This window comes from Pelodiscus sinensis, chromosome 2, assembly GCF_049634645.1.
Source record: "Pelodiscus sinensis isolate JC-2024 chromosome 2, ASM4963464v1, whole genome shotgun sequence".
NCBI lineage: Eukaryota > Metazoa > Chordata > Testudines > Trionychidae > Pelodiscus > Pelodiscus sinensis.
This window is the reverse complement of record NC_134712.1, coordinates 5394638-5418911: the sequence shown is the minus strand read 5'-3', so window position 1 is coordinate 5418911 and position 24274 is coordinate 5394638. Positions and strand designations below refer to the sequence as shown.

General features: G+C 44.4%; 1 protein-coding gene and 1 long non-coding RNA gene across 14 annotated transcripts in view; both read right to left on the bottom strand.

Annotated features, from left to right (window-relative positions):
- Positions 1–24274, bottom strand: part of TSNARE1 (t-SNARE domain containing 1) — a 731183-nt gene that overhangs the window by 191704 nt on the left and 515205 nt on the right. For 4 of the 13 annotated variants that reach the window (XM_075920035.1, XM_075920033.1, XM_075920032.1 and 1 more), the window contains exon 12: positions 20199–20281. The exons of the other annotated variants lie outside the window; for them this stretch is intronic. In XM_075920035.1, the coding sequence (XP_075776150.1) occupies positions 20199–20281 (83 nt within the window). The remainder of the gene's footprint in view (positions 1–20198; positions 20282–24274) is intronic. 13 annotated transcript variants of the gene reach the window in all.
- Positions 3386–17842, bottom strand: LOC142826916 (uncharacterized). The gene is made up of 2 exons (XR_012901179.1): positions 4812–17842; positions 3386–4200 (listed from the first exon to the last, which is right to left on the bottom strand). It is a non-coding gene; the product is annotated as an uncharacterized LOC142826916 (long non-coding RNA).

The following is a 24274-nucleotide window of genomic DNA, read 5'->3' as shown; positions in this document are numbered from 1 at the left end:
GTTGCTATGTTTCATTTCCAAGAGGGATGAAATTCCCGTGCTGGTAGAAATGATCTCTATGTCTAGTTTAAAGAGCAATTTGTAAAATGTTTTGTGATCCTTAGAGAGGAAGGAAACTATCAGAAACAGAAGATCATCACAAATGCGTTCATTAAATATATATATATACATTTTAAGTGCCTGCTGTTTAATACATTACAAATGTATCAATAAATGTAAACTCCCAGCTTTTTATGGTAAATGATCAGTATAATATGTAAACATCATTGTTGTGCAGTGATGTTAAAGTGTGTTACGCTCCAAAGGAACGTACTTGGTTCATTAGATGTTTATGAATATAAGGGGAGGGGAAGAAAAGGAAAGAAAATACTTTACGGAGCAATCTGAAAGATGCTTACGCCACAGAAAATAATATAATCTGTACAACAAGAGGGAATAAAAGAAACAGAGAGTGTTTCTCTTTGACACGGAGGACCCTTTACACCACTCTGACAGCCAAAACAGACCTTAAAGTGGGGGTATATTGCATTTATGATCCCTTTAAGGCGCCTTTATGCTGTTAAGAGTGGTTTAAAGCTTCCTGAGTGTAACTGTGAATAAGGCCACAATGCAGCACTAATAACTGACTTAACCAAAGTCATTCAGTGAAGGTGAATCCTTTCATGCATCAAGCTATTTCAAATAACTGCCTTCTGGTTTTCAAATGTTAACATGGATTCTGAGATCAACAGAAGCATTGGGGCATGGGATCTATAGCTAAGTACCATTTGGTTTTTGACTTAACTCTTTGTAGTAGATAAAAAAAACAACTGGGATTCTAGCAAGACTTTGTTATTGAACTGTGGTCATTCTTCCCCAGCATTTTATTTGGTTATTACTTCAATGGAGATTTTAGATCCATTTATCCTTTGTATGGGTAGAGTGTGGCATTATTCTTAACAGCGGCGGATATAGGGCAGGGTGAGCGGGGCGGCTGCCCCGGGCCCCGCGCTTCAATGGGCCCTGCGGACGCACCCCACACACACTACTTCCGGTCGGCTGCTGCCGAAACGCATGAGCGAAATGCTACTTCCGGTCGGCTGCTGCTGAGGTGCATGCACAAAATGCTACTTCCGGTCGGCTGCTGCCAAGGCGCACGCACAAAATTGTGCCTCCCTGGGCCCCGCGGTGCAGCCCTGGGCTTCGCAAAATTATCATCCGCCCCATATTCTTAATAAACTGATTTGGTGATTTCACTCCCTCACACTGGACTATGGATTGGAATGGGAGGAAACCAATTCAAGCACAAAAACAAGGGGCTGTCCAGTGGAACTGAAAGGTGACAAATTCAAAACCAATAAAGGGAAATCGTTTTTTCGCACAACATATAATTAGCTTGTGGGCTCTCATTGGCATGTGATGTTGCTGAGGCCAAATATGTGGCAAGATTCCAAGAGGGATTGGACATGTATCTGGATAACAAGAATACTTAATGCAAACAAAAAGGTTTGGAAGGGATATTAAACCTCAGACTTAGCGGCATAAGCCATTCTCTTAATATTAGGGAGCAGGACGAGCTGGAGAAGGGCAGGATATCCCACATCTGCCACTGTGGGGTTTCTTGCCCCTTCCTTTAAAGCAGTGGTTTCCAAACTTTTTTTTCATGACCCAGTTGAAGAAAATTGTTGATGCCCATGACCCAACATAATTTGACTGGAGTGTGGGCTCCGGGAGGAGAGCTTTTAGGTGTAGGAGGGGACCCAGGCTTTGGGGTCAGGGCTGGGGAAGGAGGGTCTGACCTTGAGTGGCTCCCAGGCAGTGGTACAGCAGGGGTGCTAAGGCAGCTTCCTGCCTGTGCTAGCACCGCAGACCATGCTGCTCCCCGGAAACAGCCAGCAGCAAGGTCCCAGCCAATAGGAGCTAATGCTCGGGGTAGGGGCAGTGCGTGGAGCCCTGTGTGCTCTCCCTCAAACCTAGGAGCCGGGCCTGCTGCCGGCTGCTTCTAGGGCACAGCGCATTATGCAGTGCCAGGACAGGTAGGCAGTTGCTTTAGCGCGCCCACTGGTCACCTGATCCCCCTGCAGCAATGAGACCCAGGGCCCGACATTCCATGACTCAGTCCTGAGTTGCGACCACTAGTTTGAAAACCTCTGCTTTGAAGCATCTGGTGTTAGTCTCCACTGGAGACAGGATGCCAAAGTACATGGACCTTGCGTCTGGTTTGATATGTCGTAGTGCAAATCTCCAGGGCTCTCATTCTCTGGAGCCACAGGATGTTTTCAGTCTTTTCTCGAAAACCAAGAGGCCTAGAAATGTCGGGTTTTTAAAAGGAAAACTCAGGGACTCACGTATTACTCAAGAGCTGGGGTTTTCAGAAAAACACATAAATATCATGAGTTTTGTGACAAAAGGGGTGCAAGATGACAACATTGAACTGTACTGTTGAGTACAGTAAAACTTGTGTTATCCAGCATGCTCAGGGATTAGGGTGTTCCAGTTATCTAAAAAATCTGGTTATCTGAGGGCCCCATCAATCTGGGAAAAAACAATGGACAATAACAGTAAAACTCGAGTTTTTAATATTGGTAGTTTTGTAGTGTGAGGCTGTTGGTCTCACATTTCTATTTTGAGTTAAAATATACCTATCACCATATATTTTTTATATCTCATAGAACTGGAAGGGACCTTGCACAATCATCTAGTCCAGTCCCCTGCCCTCATGGCGGAACCAAGTAACATCCCTGACAGATTTGCTCCAGAACCAAGTAACATTCCTGATAGATTTGCTCTAGATCCCTAAATGACTCCCTCAAAGATTGAGCTCACAACCGTGGGTATAGTAGGCCAATGCTCAAACCACCAAGCTACCCCTCCCCCCGATTTGTACTTCTTAAATAAAAAATTGTTAAGTCAATCATGTTAAGCCAGGCCTGTGCGCCTGAAGATGTGACAGTATTGTGGGTGGGGGTAATGCTGGTTAACAAAGTTTTCTGGTGAACAGAGTGCTGGATAACAAAGGTTTCACTGTATTATGTTCCTAAATGTCTCATTCAATGGTACATTGTGTGTCATTAAACACAAAGCTGGTGAAGGGTTGGGACAGACTGAAGGGGGTATGAATGGAATGCTGTGTGTTTATATTTAGAAAACAAACTGTCTTATTTACTCATAAAAGAACTCTCCCAGGTATTAATAAATCAACAAACACAATCCAAATAGCAGTAAGAGCTCCATCCTGCACCTACCAATATCAATGACAAATTTCTCTTTGACATCAATGGGAGGAGGATTAGGCCTTAACTTTTTACAGCCTTAGAAATGATTTCTTCTGTTTTTTAAACCTGTTCCTAAAAATGTTTCCGGAAAAGAATAATATCAATGGGCGACAGACTCTTAAGAGTAAAGATAAATATGAACAGAGTTTATTTTATATGTTTTCGATTTCTGTAAGAAAAATATCTTTCACAATAAAAAGAACCGATACAAAATTGTTTCTCATAAATGGGCAATGCTGCTGGTTATAAAAAAGAATAATATCCTGTCCTATACCAGGCAACCAAAGAAGTCTATATGTAGAATATAACAGAGACTCGTGGCCCACTAAAAAAGAGCTACTGTAGCATTGACTGTGATCTACAAAACATGAGGAGGAATTTTTTACTCCCCATAAAACATGTTTGTTTTAGAGAATTGTCCTTAAAAACTACAAAAATGACTGCTGAGAAGAGTCGGTGCTTCTATTTAGATCTCCTCTTCGACTTTCAAGATCATTCCTGAGAACACCTCGATCTCAGGGTGCCCCACAGACTCGCCACCAGCAATCCAGGAGAGCAGATGGGCAGAAGTCCCAGAGGTGCAGTCTGTCTGCCAGCCTCTTGTTCTGTTCCACCAAGTTCTCCAAGATGAGGTTCTGCTGAATCATGAGAGAACTCTGCTGCTGGTACCAGGAGGACTAGAGGGTGCTTTGCTGCAGATGGGCATCCATCAGCTGCTTCTCAAATTCGGAGGCGCCGTGCTTGTGCTTCGGATGCCGGGCAGCCTGGGAGGACCTTCTCCCAGGGGCAGCTCGCCACTACATCTGTGGGGAGGAAGGTGAGGAGGGAGAGGAAGCTGAGGTGTGCTGTGCCCCCCGCTGCTCTAACACATCTATTTCAGCTGGCAGAGGCATTTCAATTGTCCTCAAAGGCACCCATGTGCAACTGGGCACTTCCTCCTCCTCATCTGTGAGGGATCAAAATATCAAAACTTGAGTTCTTTACACATCAGCAACATAGAAAGCAGCCCCTTCGTGTAGTGCGCTAAAGGGATGATGTGTGCTGTGTGGGTGTGCACGTGAGCCTAGGAAGGGGGCATTCATTTGACTGCGTGCATGCGGATGTCTAAATAGCTCTCATGCTTTGTATTTGTGAACCAGGGGGAGAGCTCCCTGTCTCTCACTCATGTCATTGTTTCATCTGAAATGCTAGGTGATAAGGTCCTGGGATGGTCAAATTCCTCGTGTCTTGTAGACGATTTCTTGCTTTGCAGGGTGAATTCCTTTGAGTAACTCCAAGGAGACATCCCTGACCTTGCGGACAGGGGTGAAACGTAAGACTCCACGAACCAAGCAGTTGTGTGAGAGGTTCTATGCATTTGGATCTGAGATTTCATTTGCAGTTCTCTCCTGCCATAGGGTTGGCTGTGGCAATCTAACATTGCCATGGTTATCATTCCACAGCCACCAAAGATTACCTCACAGAAAAAGGCTCCATGCCCTCCCCTCTTCCCTCAGCTTCCCCCCAGGCTGCTAGACTGTGTGGATGGGATGAATGGTTTTGCTTGGGATTCTTTACCTGACTGAAGCTGAAGAGTTATGTGAGGGCCATCAGTGTGCAGAACATCACCACCACCACCACCACCACCACCATCTTCTTGCTGTGCCACCACTCTGCCCTCAGCCTCTTCAACAGCCTCCGCCTGCCCAATCAAAGGGCTTTTCAAAATCCGCACCAGGACTCCCTCGACGAGCGACTCATCTGCATGAGCTTCTTCTTGGTGCGCCTCTTCATGTCATCCCACCTCCTCCAGAGGTCCCGGGTGGTCCTGGGGGACCTGCCCACGGCATTGACCTTCCTGGCTATGCTGCGTCATATCGTCTCCCTCTCTGGCTGGCTCAGGTTGACTCTCTCACTCCTGTAGAGCCTGGCGTGATTTCTGGTCACCTCTGCCACCAAAATCTCAAGCTCTTCAGGAGAAAATTTTTCCTTCCGCATCCGGGGGCCAGCAGCCATTTTAAACCTGCTCCTCTTGCAAAAAAACAAAGAAGAAGAACAACAACAAAAACCACGAAAGAGGAAGAGGCAATTGGATACTGGATTCTCATCAGGAGCACCACACACCGAAACACTGCCACGAAGTCTTCCGACCTTAATCTTCTACGGATTCTAGGCAATACATGCGCCATGTTGATGCTGGTCCATGCCTGCTCGCGCACGAGGACAGAATGCAGCAAAGTAAACAGCGTCACTGCTAACAACGACAGTGACTAACAAACCGGTATTGCTACTGGAGTGCTGGAAAGGAGGAGACACGAAGATAGAAACCTTAGCTGGTGCAAATTGGTGCATCTTTGTGGACTTCAATGCAGTTATGCTGATTTACACCAGCTGAGGATCCGGCTCTGTGTTTAATCACTAGCACGGAGATAACCGAGTAACTCCACTGAAGTCAAACTGGTACAGGTGTGAGGAACACCAGCCTCACTGTACAACCTCAGGCTCCGCTTCACACACAGCTAGAAAGCCCCATTTTTTTCTAGCCGCAGGTTTACACTGTGTACGTCCAATGACTTGAGGAGAGTTACTCCCGAATTATACAAAAGAGAATCGCCCTCCTTGAATCTGACCCTGATCTCACGTGCATTTTAACAACAGTTTAACCCCCTTGACTCCACAAGAGACGCTCCTTCTTTACAACGACTGACATTGCAAGCAAGCCTAGAGAGTCTGCATGTTAGACATTCGGCTGCTTAAAAAGGCAGGCTAACAGCATCAGATGGTAAGAATCATGCAAACAAGAGACAAAGGAGATTTGGGGACAGATTCACTGATATAGCCTGGTGGGCATAACACTGCTGTGTATCTGGTTTAGGTGGGTGGTTACACAGGGTTTGTAACTGCCTTGACTCACTAGAGTTACACAAAATACCTGGAGATATAGGCTCATTATAGCATCTTGAGCACTCCTTGCCAATGTAGAATTAATCCCAGAAAGGTCTGTTCTTCAGTTACTTTGCTGGGACTACAGTTAGCAGGTACAACTCCATAGAAGTCCGAATGCCAAACTGAGCAATTCAGTAGGAGGGGGTGTACATTTGTCAGGGAATGGATGTAACTGTAACTTAGACCAATTTGGCAGTCAGAGGAAAGGGGATGTAATGATGAACAAGACAGAAGAGGGGATGTAGAGAGAAAAGCAATAGAAGATTCAAGATAGAGTGGGGGTAGGATGTGTCAGGGGAATGGGATGAGTTATCCGCAACCTCCTCGCTGGCAGCTTTTCTTGCTACAGCTTTCTCTTTGGGCCCTTCTGTACATGAGTAACTATTTCTTAAAACTTTACAAATTGCACCTGCTTTCTCATCAAGCTATAGGTAACTTTAATCACAGCATCTTTTTATCACTGTTAATTCTGGTCCACTGGATGTCACACTTCCTTCTAGGAGATTAGTGTCCAGCTATGTAGGTTTCTGGTGCTTTGTAAGTTACAAAGAGGGCATGTCTACACCAGCAAAGTAGTTCCAAATAACTAAATTCAAAATAATAACTCCCAAAATGACTATTTTGAAATAAGCTGCTTCCCACAAGAAAGCAGGAGTACAGATTTTGAAATAACTAGCCTGAAATAACTAGGCTTGGTAGTGTGGATGCTCCACTTATTATTTTGAAATAAAGGGGGGGGGGCGTATTTTGAAATAACTCCCTAGTGTAGACCAGGGCAGAGTGTATTATGGGATGGAGGGCATTGCTTTGCCTATAACTTGCACTTTGCATAAATAAGCGCAACTAAAGTCAATTAAATTTACACTTGTGTAAAAATTGTGCAAGTGACAGGAGAATAGGGCCCAAATGAATCATTGTTGATTTACACTGGTTTAATTGAACCAAACTGTCTCTGGATCTGTGAAAATTTTATAGAACACAACATTCAAAAAGAAAAAAAAAGTAACCTAATGAATGTAGTATTTTAATGGCTCTGTTTTATTTTAAGAGTGTTACTAATATACCTAAATAGTCACCAATTTTAATTTAACAAACAAGTTACAGCCTCTGCTTAAAAAATAGGGGACATATCAGCTTTTAATTCTGCATGTGTCTCTGTAATGGGTTACTTTGTCAGATTCTGCACCACAATCAGTGGGGAAACAATCAGTTCCCCTCTTTTTGTACTGTCACATAATATGAAAAGCAGAAGGAGGGTGCTGGAAATTAAAAAGTAGCAATAGCAAAACTGATACTATGAAGAATCCTTAGCACTCACACAGCATGTCACATTTATCAAAGAGCAGCACAAATATTAGCAGACTGGTCCTTACAACAGCCTTATTAGGTAGGCAAGTATGTTTGCATAAATACAGAAAAAAATATTTCTTTATGCTGTAAGGAATCCTCTTGGGGAGTTCTGTGATACTGGTACATTATTAGGTTTTTTTCAAATCTATATAATAGATTGGAGAGGAATATCACTATCAGTTATACAAGCTAGGAGACGAACAATCAAATTTCATGATTCAGGAGGTGGTGCCTACACTGCTCCATCTTGTGCAAAAAACCCTTGCGCAAAAATGGCAGCTCATTAAGTATCGCCGCACCTCATTTGCATATGTTCTTGAGCAAGAGAGGGCAATATAGACATAGACTAGGCGTCAAACAATGAACGAGATGAGATCATAGAATCATAGAATACTAGGACTGGAAGGGACCTCGAGAGGTCATCGAGTCCAATCCCCTGCCCTCATGGAAGGACCAAATACTGTCTAGACCATCCCTGATAGACATTTATCTAAATGTTTTAGATAAATGACATTTATCTAAAAGATACTAGAGGCTGGCAGATGGATTGATATTCTGATATGAATAGAGAAGAGACTTGGGTTTTCGTATTCGTCAAATAATTTCAGTTCCTCAACAGGTTGCTTATTTAGGACGCCAATACTTAGGCCCACTAACAGGGGTGGCAGCTGCCCCGGGGCCCAGCGATTCATAAGAGCCTGGGGCTCCTGGATGCTGTTGCTTCTTTAGGAGTGGCGGTGGCAGTAGCTGAAGTCCTTGACTCTGGGTGGCTCTCAGGGCTGGCTCTTTCCAGTCTCGTTCCGTCCATCTTAGGCCGTGCGCCTTCTAGCAGCGTGGAGCCAGGCCCACCCTCCCCACCATCCCAGCAAGACTGTGCCCCCCTTTCCAATAATCGCAAAGAGGCACCTAAATTAGACACAAATCCTACATCAATGAAGTCATTTCAAAACTGTCCTCTGATTTCAGGATCACGATTTTAGGAAGGTTTTAACACCAAGTATCTGGTTTGCATATGAAATAGCTTGCACCAGAAAAAGAGCTTAAAAATAACAATGGGTTTCAATGGGCCTGATTCTCATTTAGCTTCTGGTGTGTCTACATGGACATTTGGGTATGTCTAGACTACATGGCTCCGTCGACGGAGCCAAGTAAACAAGTTTACCTGACATAGTCAATGAAGCGGGGATTTAAATAAGCTCTGCTTCATTAAAATAAAAATGGCCACCGTGCTGTGCTGACAATCAGCTGATCCGGCACAGTATGGCAGTCCAGGCGCAGATCGGTCGACAAGGGAAGCCTTTGTCAACCACTCCCTTATGCCTCCTGAAACAAGTTGGCAGCAAGCTGAGGCATTGCACTGAGTGTCCTGCACACTAGCACTTCCTTAGGTGTATCTACACAGCAGAGTTATTTAGAAATAGCTGTCATTATTTTGAAATAACAATGCGAGCGTCTACACAACCATTCTGTTTTTTGAAATAAATTCGAAATAACGGACAGCTTATTCCGACTTCTGTAAGCCTCATTCCATGAGGAATAACACCTATTCCAAAATAGCTATTTCAAAATGGCAGTAGTGTGGACGCTCCACTGCTGCTATTTCAAAATAGCTCCTCCCAGGGCCATTCAAAGTAATTATTCCCCAGTACCTCCCGGGCCTAATGACATCCAAAGCTAAGTACCGGACACTTATAGCACACTCTTATTAGCTTCATTTTTCCCGGACACTCTGAGGGTATGTCTACACTACCACCCTAGTTCGAACTAGGGTGGCTAATGTAGTCATTCAAACTTGCAGATGAAGCCCGGGATTAAAATATCCAGGGCTTTATTTGCATGTTCCTGGGCGCCGCCATTTTTAAATGCCCGGTAGTTCAAACTCCCTGCCCGCGGCTACATGCGGCACGGGCTAGGTAGTTCAAATTAAAGCTCCTAATTCGAACTACCGTTACTCCTCCTGAAATGACAAGATTTATTTTTCTTCTCTTTCCGCCCCATCCCCTCTTTTTCTGCTATTTATTTGTACCTCTGGACCCTTTGCTCCATTCATCTGAAGAAGTGGGTTGTGCCCACGGAAGCTCAGGATACCATCTATATTTTTTGTTAGTATCTAAGGTGCTACAAGACCATTCATTGTTTTTTAAGTTTTCTGAGCTAATAAGTACAGGTTGAACCTCTCTAGTCCAGCACTCAACGGTCTGGCAACCCCCGCGGTCAGGCATGATTTTAGTTCACTGGATGTCCACTTATCATGTGTGTGGCCAAGTTTCCCACGGCCCCATAATATTTGTTTACGGCCCCCAGTCCTGGCTCTCAGTGTTCTGTGCTGTTGTTTAGCTCGAATATCTTCGAAGACCCAAGCGAGTAGTGCAAGGGTTGGTAATGCTGCTAGACAATACTGACCTCCTGTGGTCCTGCAAATTCTCTGGTTTGGCACCGGTCAGGTTCCAAGGATGCTGGATTAGGGAGGTTGAACCTGTACTATTTCTGTACCTCCTGAGCATATCCAAAAAGCAAAGCTGGATTGGGGGCTGAGTCAGTTTATTGAACATAAATATCCATGTGGAAAGAAGACACACGTTCACCCATGCACGTAGATATGCACCGCACACCCACTCACGTGTATAAGACGTCATACTGCATAAACTCTGATCTTCTATCAGCATCAAAGACATGAAGTCCACAAATGCTCTAGCTCTGACGATTTACCTGGCATTGCCTGGATTTGGCCTGGGAATGGGGGGAGCACAATGGCTGGGGGGAGGACTGTGGAGGCCTCCTGCTGGTGCTCCTGGGGATTGGGGTGGAAAGCAGCATGGAGGCCTCCTGCCAGCTTTCCCCGAGCTTGGGTCCAGAAGCAGAGGAGGGAATGGCACGGAGACCTCCCAGCGGCACTCCCTGGGCCTAAGCCTGGGGAAAGAGAGGGATTCAGGCCAGCCCCAGCGGCACTCCCTGGGGCTGGTGTGACCACGATGAGCAGCCTGGTGGTGTTGTGGGGGTTCACCTGTGGATCCTGAGGAGGGGGAGGCTGTGCTGCCCCCAGGGCACAACGATAGGGGCTTCCCTCCAGTCTGGCGCTGGGGGTAAGGGCTGGGGGGAAGTGTTTGAGGGGGGGCAATTAGCTGGGACAAGAAGGTGAGCCCCATCCTCAGCTGGCCACTTCCTTCCTGCTGTGGCCGTCCCCAGTGGTCACTCTGCTGTACAGCTGTCCCCACACTCGCTGCTCCCAGTGGAGGCTGTGCAGTATCGTCCCCCTCAATCAGGCCCTTCCCTTTTCGTGTCATGGAAAACAATCACATTCCAGACACTTCCTGTTTTCCTGGCACACCCAAATACTGACCTTGCTTTAAGCAAGGAGAAGAGGAAGCTGCCTACCATAATTGGGGGTCCTAGCTGTTACCATTGAGGAGTTCTTGAACGAATGGTCTCGCAGAAAGACAGATGGACTCACAGACAGATGCCTCTAAAAAGATCACCCCGACTCAGGAGATATTGACTTCACTATGGGCTGGCCAACGCACCTAACTTTATTTAGCCATCTGTTTCCTGCAGGTGTCTGGTTGGTTTGCTAGCACTACTAAGGGTTGATGCCATGACCATTCTTTATAAAAGGTTATTTTCCTAAATATGCTACCATGAGAAATTTCGTTCACATAAAGCTGCTACATACTGTTGTCACTATGCCTGTTATGCATCTGTCTGAATTCACTCTTGGCCTGAGGTAACAGACTGCAACTCATTGGCATCTTCTGCTATAAAATCTATACAGTACATTTATCTCACGAGGACACAGAATCATTTGGGCCAAAACATGCGATGGACAAAGTTTGTCCTTGTACACATACCACTGGCCAGGATTCAGAAAATTAAGATGATTAAACTAACACCTCTCTACAGAAATCATTTCCCTGGAGAGTCCGAATGAAAAGCTTTTTAGGTGCAATCAGAATTTTCCTGCAAAATGGCACCTTAGCACTCACGCAAACCCATCAGAAAGCCCTAAACAATCCTACGCCCGATAAATATTTGATCACACAGATCCATTGTTTAGAGAAAAAGATGGGTTTAAATAAATGTTATGGCTCAGACCTTGCCAAGGTTAAATTCTTGCGTTCACTCATCTCATTTATCACTTGAACTGCAGCTGACTCGAATACTACTTCCAGTGGTGAGCTGCTATTTTGTAATGGGCTGTATTAAAATAAAATAAAACACATATACAGACAGAAGCGGCTTCAGAATAAACCGCTCTCAGATCTGTAATCTCAGCCTTTCATCCGTAGCCACTGGAGGAGAAAGCACACTTTTTATCAGGACCACCTGCACCAACTTATTTGCCATTGGACATTAATGCACCATGCAGTTTAATTGTCAAAAGACATTGCCCATATCAAAATATCTTGTGGTTCACAGCATGTTGCTACAATAAAGAAGTGTAAGAGGAGGCAGGAACAGCAGACAAGGAGTGGTGGGAAGGTGTAGCCACTCAAGGCATGGGATCATTCATTTATCGTGTGTTGTACAATGTTATGATTAACACATGCGCTATGTCAGATATAATAATTTTGTGCTAAATAGACGTAAGTTGTAGGACTATGCAACCTGGACTTCCCTGGTCCAGCACCCTCAGGACCTGTCTGGTCTCCAATCAAGGATTTTACCAGACCAGGGGAGGTCAACGCCAGCCCCACTGCTGCCACTTTCACCAAAAGGGCAGGTACTGATGGAGTGGGGATCGACAGCGCTTGGGGGGAAAAAGTGCCGTAGGGTGGCACTCCTTGCCCCTGGCCTCAGCTGCCCCACCTCTTCTGCTGAGTACCTCCTGACCCCACACCTCTCCCTTAGGTTGACCACCACAAGTAAGCAATCTGTGGTGCACTGGGAGGGCAGGGAAGGAGTTATGGAACACAGGCTTTTCCCCATGAATGCTGCCACCCCAGTGCACCCGCGGATGCCAGACAATAGATGTTTCTGGATGAGGGAAGTTCACGTTATAGAGGTCCAACTTGTAGATCACAGATTGATCAGTAGCTAGAAGGGCTAAGTACACCTTAGGGTTGCGTCTAGACTGGCATGATTTTGCACAAATACTTTTAACTGAAAAGTTTTTCCGTTAAAAGTATTTAACTTAAGAACATAAGAACGGCCATACTGGATCAGACCAAAGGTCCTTCTAGCCCAGTATCCTGTCTGCCGACAGAGGCCAGCACCAGGTGCCCCAGAGAGGGTGGACCGAAGACAGTGAGCAAGCGATTTGTCTCCTGCCATCCCTCTCCAGCCTCTGACAGACAGAGGCCAAGGACACCATTTTATCCCCTGGCTAATAGCCTTTTATGGACCTAACCTCCATGAAATTATCTAGCTTCTCTTTAAACTCTGTTATAGTCTCTGTTGAGCAAGAGAGCATCTATACTGGCATGTGCCTTTGTGCAAAAGATTTGCTTTTGCGCAAAAGCATCCATGCCAGTGTAGATGCTCTCTTGTGCAAGAAAGCTCCAATGGCCATTTTAGCCATCGGGCTTTCTTGAACAAGCAATTAACTTGTCTGTCTACACTGGATCTCTTGCGCAAGAATACTTGCACAAGAGGGCTTATCTCTGAGTGGGAGCGTCGGAGTATTTGTGCAAGAACCACTGATTTTGTACAGTACAAAGTCAGTGTTCTTGTGCAAATACTCGCGGCCAGTCTAGACAGGCGGCAAGATTTTGCACAAAAGTGGTTGATTTTGCGGAAAATCTTGCCAGTCTAGATGCAGCCTAGGTATCTAGATAAGTGGAACTGAAACACTAGAGCTATAAGATGAGACTTGCAAGTTTTAGATTAGCCATACTAGTCCCTAGTTTAAGAAATGCTGACATAAGCAAGTGACCAAAGAATGGTCTTATGCTACTAAATTATGGGGAGAAAGGTACCAATGGGTGGTATTGCAAAAATTAACTGTCAGAGTAATTTCGTCTTCAAGGCACAGGCACAGAGTATTATCAGAATCAAAAGATAAAAGAAGGTTGCCAGAGTGGGTAAGATGAGTTCCCTTTGGGAATACTCCTTCAGGAACCAGGAAGCCTCTACCGATGATCAATTGGCAAGGAATCCATCAAACCTTATGACTATTGTTAAGGATGTGAGTTTGACTATAGCTGTAGCTTGTGCATAGGTTTTTAGAGGGTTTCCATATGCTTGGGTAATCATAACCTTAGTGGTAACTTTAACAAAACATAAAACAAACTAGACCACGGACTTGCCAATGTATGTATGTGTCTTTCTGTGTTCCTAGAGACTCTAACTCTGATGCAAGTAGCAGAGGTCACTTTCACTTGGATAGCCTTGAAACCGCGACTGCCAGAACTGAACCCAGGATGGTGTGATGCAGCATCACCAAATCCACTTTACAGAAAATAAAAGGCTAGAAAGGATTCAGGTTCGCAAAAGGGGGAAAGACACTAGAGCAGCGGTGGGGGAACCTTTTTTGGGTCAGGGGCCACTGACCCACAGAAAAAATAAGTTGGGGGCCGCACACAAGTGAGAAGGGGGGAATATCCCTTCACTGTGGCCCCTTATTGGGAAGAAGAAAGACATTCCGCTACATTCCCTTGCATATCTGAGCCTGGGTGGGGGAGCAGGGAGAGTCAGCCTAGTAGATTGTGAGCTCCAGCTCTGGGGGAACAGCAGAGCGGTTGGAGCACCAGCATGGGGTACCCAATGTTGGGGGTGGGGGGGAGGCTGAGCCTTGGAGGCCAGATCCAGGCACGCTGAGGGCTGCATCTGGCCCCCAGGCCTGAAGTTCCTCCCCACCCCTGCACTAGGGCATGTAGAGGCATCCTTAAAAGAAGGATTTTTACCTACATTACACAAATGAGGAGGGTCAGTGCAAGTGAACAGCTTGTTCAAGGTAGCTGTGATTATTACAGAAATTCCTGTCACAGGGTATGTCTACAGAGCAAAGTTATTTTGAAATAACAGCCGTTATTTCAAAATAACTTAACCACAGCCAAACCGCTATTTCAAAATTAATTCAAAATAGCACAGCGCTTATTTTTAATTTGGTAAATCTCATTCCTCGAGGAATAATGCTAAATTTGAAATAACTCTCGAATGGCAGCCTGCAGAAAGTGAAGCCAGGCTTGCAGCAACATGTCCACGAGAAGCACCAGAGTGCCCAGGGGCAGCTCCGCTTCCATGTTGCAGAGTGCTGTGGTGTCCTGAGCGAGGGCAACCAGAGCATGCAGAGACAAAATGCTTTGCTGTCCCTCATTGAGGCTCTCGGGGGGGGGGGGAAGGGGGCCTTTAAGCACAGGCCTCAGATTGCCTCAGGCAGCAGCCACACAAAGTAACTCGTGACCTGATGTCCTGCCGGACCTGGTTCCGGCTGGCCTTAAATGCGATTCAGCGTCCACTCGGTGTGGACGCACTACAGTGTCTTCTCAACATATCATAATGCAGTCTCATGGATGAAGAGACATTCTCATTGCATCATGGCTCTACCTCATCACAACAGGCACACACATCAATTTGGGATGATGTATGTGCTGTCTAAGTAAGATTCCAAGGACAAATCCATGGAACTAGGACTGCCCTACCAATGTCAGAACAGTTGCGCCCCTTCCTCAGAACACAAGTAAGCATGAATTGCATTCCGAGGCGCAAAATGCCAAGAGACTTCAAGAACCTGACAAATAAAACCGGAGCTAATAGCAAGTGAGGGGAACTTTTTTATTCACCCTTCTGTGCCTCTATTTGCCCATTTCCAATCCTCTGGAATTTCTCCCATCTCCCATGACTTTTTGTAGATAATTGCAAATGGTTCACCTATCTCCTCAATCAGCTCCAAGAGTATTTCATCAGGACTTGGTGCCTTGCATTCATCTAATATGTCTAAGTAATGTTTAACTTGTTCTTTCCCTAATTTAGCCTTTGATTCTAACACATTTTCACTGCCATTCATTATGCTAGACATCCAGTTGCTACAGTACTAACCTTTAGGTGAAAACTCAAATAAAGACACTCAGCACTTCTACCATTTCCACATTTTCATTTATTGTTGCCCCCCTCCACCATGAGTAATGGCTTCACTCTGTCCTTGGTTGTCTTCTTACTTCTTGGCTGTGTCTAGACTGGCCAGTTTTTCCAGAAAATCAGCCGTTTTTCCGGAAAAACTTGCCAGCTGTCTACACTGGCCGCTTGAATTTCCGCAAAAGTACTGACTTCCTACTGTGAGAAATCAGTGCTTCTTGCGGAAATACTATGCTGCTCCCGTTCGGGCAAAAGTCCTTTTGCGCAAAACTTTTGCCCAAAAGGGCCAGTGTAGACAGCTGAGATTTGTTTTCTGCAAAAAAGCCCGGATGGCGAAAATGGCGATCAGGGCTTTTTTGTGGAAAAGCGCGTCTAGTGCTTTTGCGGAAAAGCGTCCCTGCCAATCTAGCCACTCTGTTCCAAAAATGCTTTTAACGGAAAACTTTTCCATTAAAAGCATTTCTGGAAAATCATGCCAGTCTAGACGGAGCCCTTATGAAGTTGTAGAATGCTTTCTCATTACTCTTTTGGACTCTAGAATCACAGAACCATAGAAATGTAGGGATGGGAGGGTCCTCGAGAACTGAAGTCCAGCTTCCTTGGGCAGTGGCAGGAACAAGTAAACCTAGAACACCCCTAAGTGGTGTTTGTCAAATTTGTTTTGAAAAGCTTCCAGTGACGGGGACTCCTTGATCTCCCTTGTGGCCTCTTCCTGATCTTACCTAACCTTACAGTTTGAACGTTTTTGTTAATAACTCACCTAAACCTCCTTTGCTGCAGATTAAGTCCATTCCTTTGTGCCCTACCTTCAGTGGACATGGAGAAAATTTGATCTTTGCCTTTTTCATAACAGCCCTGAACATATGTCAAAACTGTTTTCAGGTATCCCTGAGTCTTCTTTTCTCAAGAGTAAGTTTGTGCCCAGTTTTTTTAACCTTTCCTCGTAGGTCAGGTTTTCTAAAGCTTTCATCATTTTATTGCTTTCATCTGGACTCTTTCCAATCTGTTGACATCTTTCCTAAAGTGTGGTGCCCAGAACTGGACACATTTTCACAACTAGGGCCCAGGTATTGAGCAGAGCAGACTAATTACCTCCTCTGGCTTATGTACAACACTCTTGTTAATACACCCAGAATCATATTAGCCTTTTTTTGCAGCTGTGCCATATTAAAACCACATTGAGTTTGTGATCCACTATGAAGCTGAACCAGTCCAATGTCGAACACACCATCATATGACCCAACTGAGCACCCCCTCTATAACAATTAACTTCTTGATGCCTCAGGGCGCCTGTACCATCTCTTTCACCCACATGATCATGGTAAGTAGAACTTCTTCCACCACTTCCTCTGTTTGGAGATCCAGACAAACCCGTGCAGATCTCAACTGGTGTAAACAAGAAGTCCATGAAACTAAACAGATTTACAGCAGCCTCCAAGGAGCCAAGCCACCAAGCCATAATATTAAGATATTATTTCTCTTCATTTAACTCCTGGATAGGTACAGACCATATGTTTATTAACCTTTATTTTCATGGTTGTTATACGGACCCCCATCACCATTATATCTGACCATGTCAGAATCTTTAAAAGAACCAAGAAATAGAGAGAGTAACACACAGATCTGTAAAGGTAATTAGGAGTTGCTACACTCAACATTATAAAGCCTAACTGATTTAGGAGCATAAATCCAGTTTTCTAAACGGATTTAGGCAATGCATAAAATCTCAGTCTAAACAACTTGCACGAGGACTCTCAATGAAATTTCTTAGGGAGCTGGGTCTTGAACCCATACCTCCTAAATCTTAAGGCAGTTTCCCAGCCAGTGGACTATCTAGCCCTTCCTTCTACTAAACTGATAAATTATCATTTAGGTACCTTTAAACATACAGTACTGTGTCACTACATACACAATATGAAGCAGCTACTCCTCTTCAGCTAGTACATCAGTGGCAAGCTGAACATCTCTCCACAAACACAAGCAGAGCAGGCATCAAAACCACTGACAATAAGCTATGGTGTATTACTTGCATGGGATTTATGTAATGAGAAATATCCAGCTTGTTTTCTCCAGATAGATAGATAGAAGCAAGGATGGGGAAGACACAGCAAAAAAGCTAAATGCTGCCATCGGCATCGGCTAAGGAAGACAGTTGGCAAAAGTAAAGTACCAGACAAAGTTGCTCAGCAGGAGCGTACTTACACTTGTTTCAATATTTTTATCACTGTCTGAAACCTAAATGCCTTGTTTTACAAGAGACTCAAAGGGGGGGGGCTGTGTTAGTCTGTAACTTTAAAAACAAATAGTCCTGTCACACCTTAGAGACTTATTATATATATATATATATATATATATATATATATATATATATATATATATATAAAATCATGAGCTTTCATGGGTAAGATGTCTGGCTCATCTTCTGAAGTGGGTCTTATTAGGAAACCTCATGAGCCTATTTATTTTTGTTAGTCTCTAAGGTGCCACAGGACTACTCGTTGTTTTGTAAGAATGAAAGAAAAGCCATTTACTTATGTGTCGCTATGTTAATGTCTGGATTGCTGCCAGCAGTCCATGCTGCATTGTCAAAGCTACTGTTCTGTACTCTGCTTGAACACTATGCTAAGTAACTCATCACTTTACCTACTCCCAACAAGAAACCCCTTCGTTAAAGACTACAGTTGGTTGTAAACTCAAGTATTTCACCACATTCAAGAAGAATGTAAGAAAGAAACACATAACAAATGCATGTTAGCCAGCCTGCATTTATAGCAACGCTCCCCTCCCCTCCTCCATCATGCCATAGGTTGTGGTTAATAGCAAGATAGAATGGCAAACTGACAGTTTAATAAAGCAAGGGCAATACATAGAGAGATAATGTAGAGCACCGCAAACAATGTGAGTGGCTTCCAAGGATGTGACATTCCAACCAGTGCTTTCAAGTGAAGTAGTCTACAAAGTCATCCTACCCATAGTGTCTAAGTACTTAAAATAGGTTTAGATTTGCCCTAGATTTTCAATATTATAAATATACAAAACCATAGTATCTAAGTACTGAAAATAGGGGTTTAGCTTTGCCTACCATTGTCCATACAGGATACTTTGTTCACTGTTTTATGAACTTGAGCAATCTGGAATGCAGACTCTGCAAGGAACGTAGCTAAAATTTGTCCACAAGGAAATTCCGTTAAGTAGAGCTCAGTCATTTTTGGATTGTTCCAGGCATGTGGGGGTAATTCCACATAGCCAATTTATTCCAACTACAACATTTCCTGTAGTACATTATTGCCTGAGAGATTTGAGCATTAATGTGTAATTCAGGCCCACACATATATTATATGTTCCCCCCGCTATATGTTTAAATCATGCCAATGTTCCACAGAAATGCCTTCTGCCTGAAGACGCAGTATTATTAAGTGCCTAATCACCTACATTACCTATGATCAGACAATCAGGGCAGACTTTAAAAAGCATACTACGTAATCTCCTGTGAACAGAACCTTATAGTATCTCAATAAGGTTAGCTACAATCTTCAGAATTATGCCCTCTATTATTTAGCAAGGAGAAGGTTCTGTTCATTCACATGCATCTAAGGGTGTGTCTAGACTACAGAGTTTTGTCGACAAAAGTGGACTTTTGTCGACAAAACTATACCTGCGTCTACACTACCGCTGAGTTCTGTCAACATAACGTCGACAGAACTCAGCAGTTTTGTCGACGCTGGTAAACCTCATTTTACGAGGCATAACGCCTTCTGTCGACAGACGGTGTTATTGCATGTAAACTGTCCTTTGCGTCTACACTACCATGTCGACAAAGCAGCTTGCTTTGTCGACAGAACTCAATGTAGTCTAGACGCTCTTTGTCAACAGAAGTTTTGTCGACAGTATCTGTCGACAAAACTTCTGTCGACAGAAGCCTGTAGTCTAGACGTACCCTAAGCTATCATGCTGGGTACAAGCAACAAACCTTGTGCTTTAATATATTTATGTTTCAAAAAACCCCCAAATTTACCTCAAGAACTTTTGGTCACTAATCAAATGTAAGCTATCATGCAGTTTTAATGCATTTGGGATTTTCGCCCCATCTTCATGTCTAAAAAGTATTGAACTCCAAAAGTCAACGTATTCTTTTTGGTCCAGCTATTTTCAAACAAGTCTGACTTTTTGTGTGTGCAATTTACTTTTGCTCTGAAGAAAACATAATGAAAATTGCCTTAAAAAGCACTGAGCGCCATTTCCTTAGCCATTATTTACCAACTGCATCTCGTCTGCAGGCAACACTTTTGTTTTTGGTAAGCACTGTTGTTTGATTGTAGAGAAGCATTCCAGTAAGAAGAACATATATGCTTAAATGATGCACTCTTCATGCCATCTTTCCAAGAACAACAGTAGCTAATTGCTCAGCTTCCTACTGGGAAATGTCTCTTTAACATGCATATCACTAAACGACTACTCCAATCCAAGCTGCCAACACTAGTCATGTAATCATAGGAAAGAGTTTAGCTTTCACTTAGACTACTCTTTATCATACTTCCAGGTAGTGCAAGAACACAGCAGAGCTTTTGCCATAGGCTCATGGAAATAAAATAGCTTTCAACTGCTCTATTTTAAAAAATGTTACTGAATGAATCTATAGGGTGTTTTGGACCAACTTACTTGGTGCTGACTGGCTTTAGCCAACTGCTCATTGGCTGATTCTACATTAGAAGATGCAGTCTCAATGTTGGCTTCAATACTATCTGTAAATTAAGATAACAGAAGGTAATTACATGGTGGAAAGCTGAAGGATTAATTCACACCAACACAGTGGTGCAAGTAAACAAAAGTTCTTCCCAGCCTGGGAGGGGAACCACCTAACCCCCTCATGTGACTCCACAGCCCAGGACCTCCATGCTCCTCCCAATCCCACTTGAGAGGAGCCAGGTCTAAGCTGGTACGGCAGCCGGAGAAGTTGTTGGCCGTTCTGCTCCTTTACCCACTGCTGCACCCAACAGGGAAAGGACTGAGGCAGAACCCCCATCCCCCCCACTGCCCCTTCAAGGAGTTATCATAGAATCATAGGATTGGAAGGGACCTAGAGAGGTCATTGAGTCCAGCCCCCCGCCCTCAAGGCAGGACCAAGCTCCATCTACACCATCCCTGACAGATGTCTATCTAACCTGTTCTTAAATATCTCCAGAGAGGGAGATTCCACCACCTCCCTTGGCAATTTATTCCAATATTTGACCACCCTGACAGTTAGGAATTTTTTCCTAATGTCCAATCTAAACCTCCCCTGCTGCACTTTAAGCCCATTACTCCTTGTCCTGTCCTCAGAAACCAAGAGGAACAAATTTTCGCCTTCCTCCTTGTGACACCCTTTTAGATATTTGAAAACCGCTATCATGTCCCCCCTTAATCTTCTTTTTTCCAAACTAAACAAGCCCAGTTCATGAAGCCTGGCTTCATAGGTCATGTTCTCTAGACCTTTAATCATTCTTGTCGCTCTTCTCTGTACCCTTTCCAATTTCTCCACATCTTTCTTGAAATGTGGCGCCCAGAACTGGACACAGTACTCCAGCTGAGGCCTAACTAGTGTAGAGTTGCCGTGCCTGTGTAGAGGCCTGGAGGGCAGGGCTGGGAGTTCTGCTCCCATCCCTGCAGGGAGGGGCAGCAGGGGAAGGGCCAGAATGCCAGCAACTCCCCTGGCCGCCATTGCGCTCCCAGACCCAGCCCTGCGCGTGGAAATGTGGGCCAGGGGAGGTGCTGGGAATAGCCACCAGGGAGTCCTTCCGGGATGCCGTATCAGCTGACTTGCCAGTACCACGTGCTGGACCATATCCACTCACCTGCACCAACAGCAATGCAGCAATTTAACGGTAGCCATGAACAAAGAGGAAAGATCACACACCCTTTCGTTCACAAGTCCATGTGTGCCCATAATGACCACCCCAAATTTGGTAAAATAAAGACTAAATCATCACAGTCAGAGGCAGAGTACCCGATGACAATCATTAGTTTACTAGAGCATACACAATAGAGGGATTACAGGTGAGATCCAATAGAAAGAGTCCCACAGACTCCAATCATCTCATTGGTGGGGCGCTACATTCTAAAATGGGTACATCACGGTGTGCGCTACTGCATTTGCCTTGCTATAATGAACTTCGTTTTTTACCTCTGAGTGGAGAGAAAACATTTGGGGATAGGAGGATTAATAGCTACAGAATGCAGCCAGTTGGGGAGGTGGGAGGAATCTATACATGCCAGTTAAAGAAAGAAACCTTTTAAATGGACACCAGTCCTGTGTTTAGAAACCAACATCTGTGTTTCAAAAGCTGCAATGAAGAGTTAGACTGTGGTTCAAATAGAAATATGGCCAACTTGTTCCTTCAGAGATATGCACATGGCGACTGCTGGCTTCAATGGGAGTTGTACATTGCCTTGGAGGGAAGAAAGCAGATCACTGGCTGTAAACAAATCACCTGGGGGAATGTACTACAGGCAGCAAGGCGGGAATAAAAGTTCAGGGCTTGATCTAAATCTCATAAAGTCAACGGAGAAACTTGACCTGACATCACTAGAACATTGAACGGATCCTCGGTATAGAAAATTGTTCTAATTAATTTATTATTTTATTTTCCAAACAGAGAAAAAAATGTTAAAAGGGCGTCTGTGTATGAAGTGGGGGAAACGGAGGGTTCAAATGATATGCACTCAGATACTTTTCAGAAGATTTGTCTTATTCTGTGCTGAAATTATTTTTTAAGGCTGCTAATACACTTGGGCACCTTTGATAATGTAAAGAAATGAAATGAGTTTAACATGTGGAAACCTACTCAAAAGCTTTCATCACAAGTTGGAGGGAGGGCCTACTCCTTTTATTCGTTAATTCATATATCTGGGTTAGCAGTGCAGAAGCTCTGTGGGCACTGCTATTAAGGACTGACATGCCCTAATTTGAGGGCCAAATCCCAACCATGTCAAGGAGTTTTAAACCAAGGACCCAAGCTACAACAGAGGTCTAAACCTGTGCATAGTTCCACTGAAGTCACCGGTTTCTGACCAGATAGTTCTTTTTGCACCAGCCGTGGGAATGGAATGAAAACTGCATGATGAGCTCAGGATCTGGCCCAGAAGCATCTCAAATTTGCCTTTATGAGGACTGATGAGCGCTATCTATCTACCTATCTATCCATCCCCAAAGAATCCCTCAATCTAGCTATCTGCCTTCCGACCTATCCCAAAATATGCCCTCTTCTCCCCACTCCCCCACCGCCACACATACAAAGGACTCATTCACACTTTTATGTTAATTCTAGTACACTGCTGGGATAATGACAGCTTCTTTTCTCCTCTTTTTGTTTTCAGGACTAGCAGAAAATAATGGCTCAAACACACATTCAAAGCACTACCATTCAGTGCTTCCTCTGATCTCTCTTCTCTTGGACACCGGTACCTCAGCTCGCACTACCTAGGTGTTTCTGGGGTCTCTATCAGCACATTATCATATAAACAATGGAAAAATGTGTCTCTTCCATAGCTGTCCATATGAGTTTGTCTGTACTTGGACATTACATTGTGTTAGAGCACAACTCTCAGGAGTCAAGGTAGATAACTTGATGTTATATTAAGGTTGTAAGTGACTAGTTGACTATCGGATAAGCATGAGTTTATTGGATAGTCGAGCAGTGACTTGACTAGTCGCTTCCCCTCACCTTGCTGCCTCTGTCATCCCTTAGCACATAGCACAGACAGGAAGTATCAGATGTAACCTCTTGGCAGCGAGTTGTGGTTAGCTCTAAGGTTTCTGAATCCTAAGCATGTCACCTGAGGCACACTGAGCATATACTATGAATATCATAACCAGATGGGACACTATTCTGTTGCATGGAAGCCAATGGAACTACAACAGTTTACACAAGCTGACAATCTAATCATAACTGTCTAATATTTTGTTATCGTAACTCCACAAAGTCGTGCTCAAGTATGGTATAATCTCTCAGTGTAGACAAGCCCTGGAGTAGAGAAACAGGATGTAACACAAGATAAAGAAGAGTATGTCTACACTACCCCCCTAGTTCGAACTAGGGGGGTAATGTATGCATACCGAACTTGCTAATGAAGCCCGGGATTTGAATTTCCCGGGCTTCATTAGCATAAAGCCGGCGCCGCCATTTTTAAAAGCCGGCTAGTGCGAACCCCGTGCCGCGCGGCTACACGCGGCACGGACTAGATAGTTCGGATTAGGCTTCTAATCCGAACTATCTGTACACCTCGTTCCACGAGGCGTACAGATAGTTCGGATTAGAAGCCTAATCCGAACTATCTAGTCCGTGCCGCGTTCCACGAGGCGTACAGATAGTTCGGATTAGAAGCCTAATCCGAACTATCTAGTCCGTGCCGCGTGTAGCCGCGCGGCACGGGGTTCGCACTAGCCGGCTTTTAAAAATGGCGGCGCCGGCTTTATGCTAATGAAGCCCGGGAAATTCAAATCCCGGGCTTCATTAGCAAGTTCGGTATGCATACATTACCCCCCTAGTTCGAACCAGAGGGGTAGTGTAGACATACCCGAAGTGAATAAATGATAACCAGAAACAACCGATAGCAAGTAACAGGAGACATGTTTATTTCAGGACCATAATATGAGGCAAGGTTGTCAGTTTGGGTGTGTCTAGACTACATGGCTCCATTGATGGAGCCATGTAAAGTAGTTTACTCAACACAGTCAATGAAGCGGGAATTTAAATAGA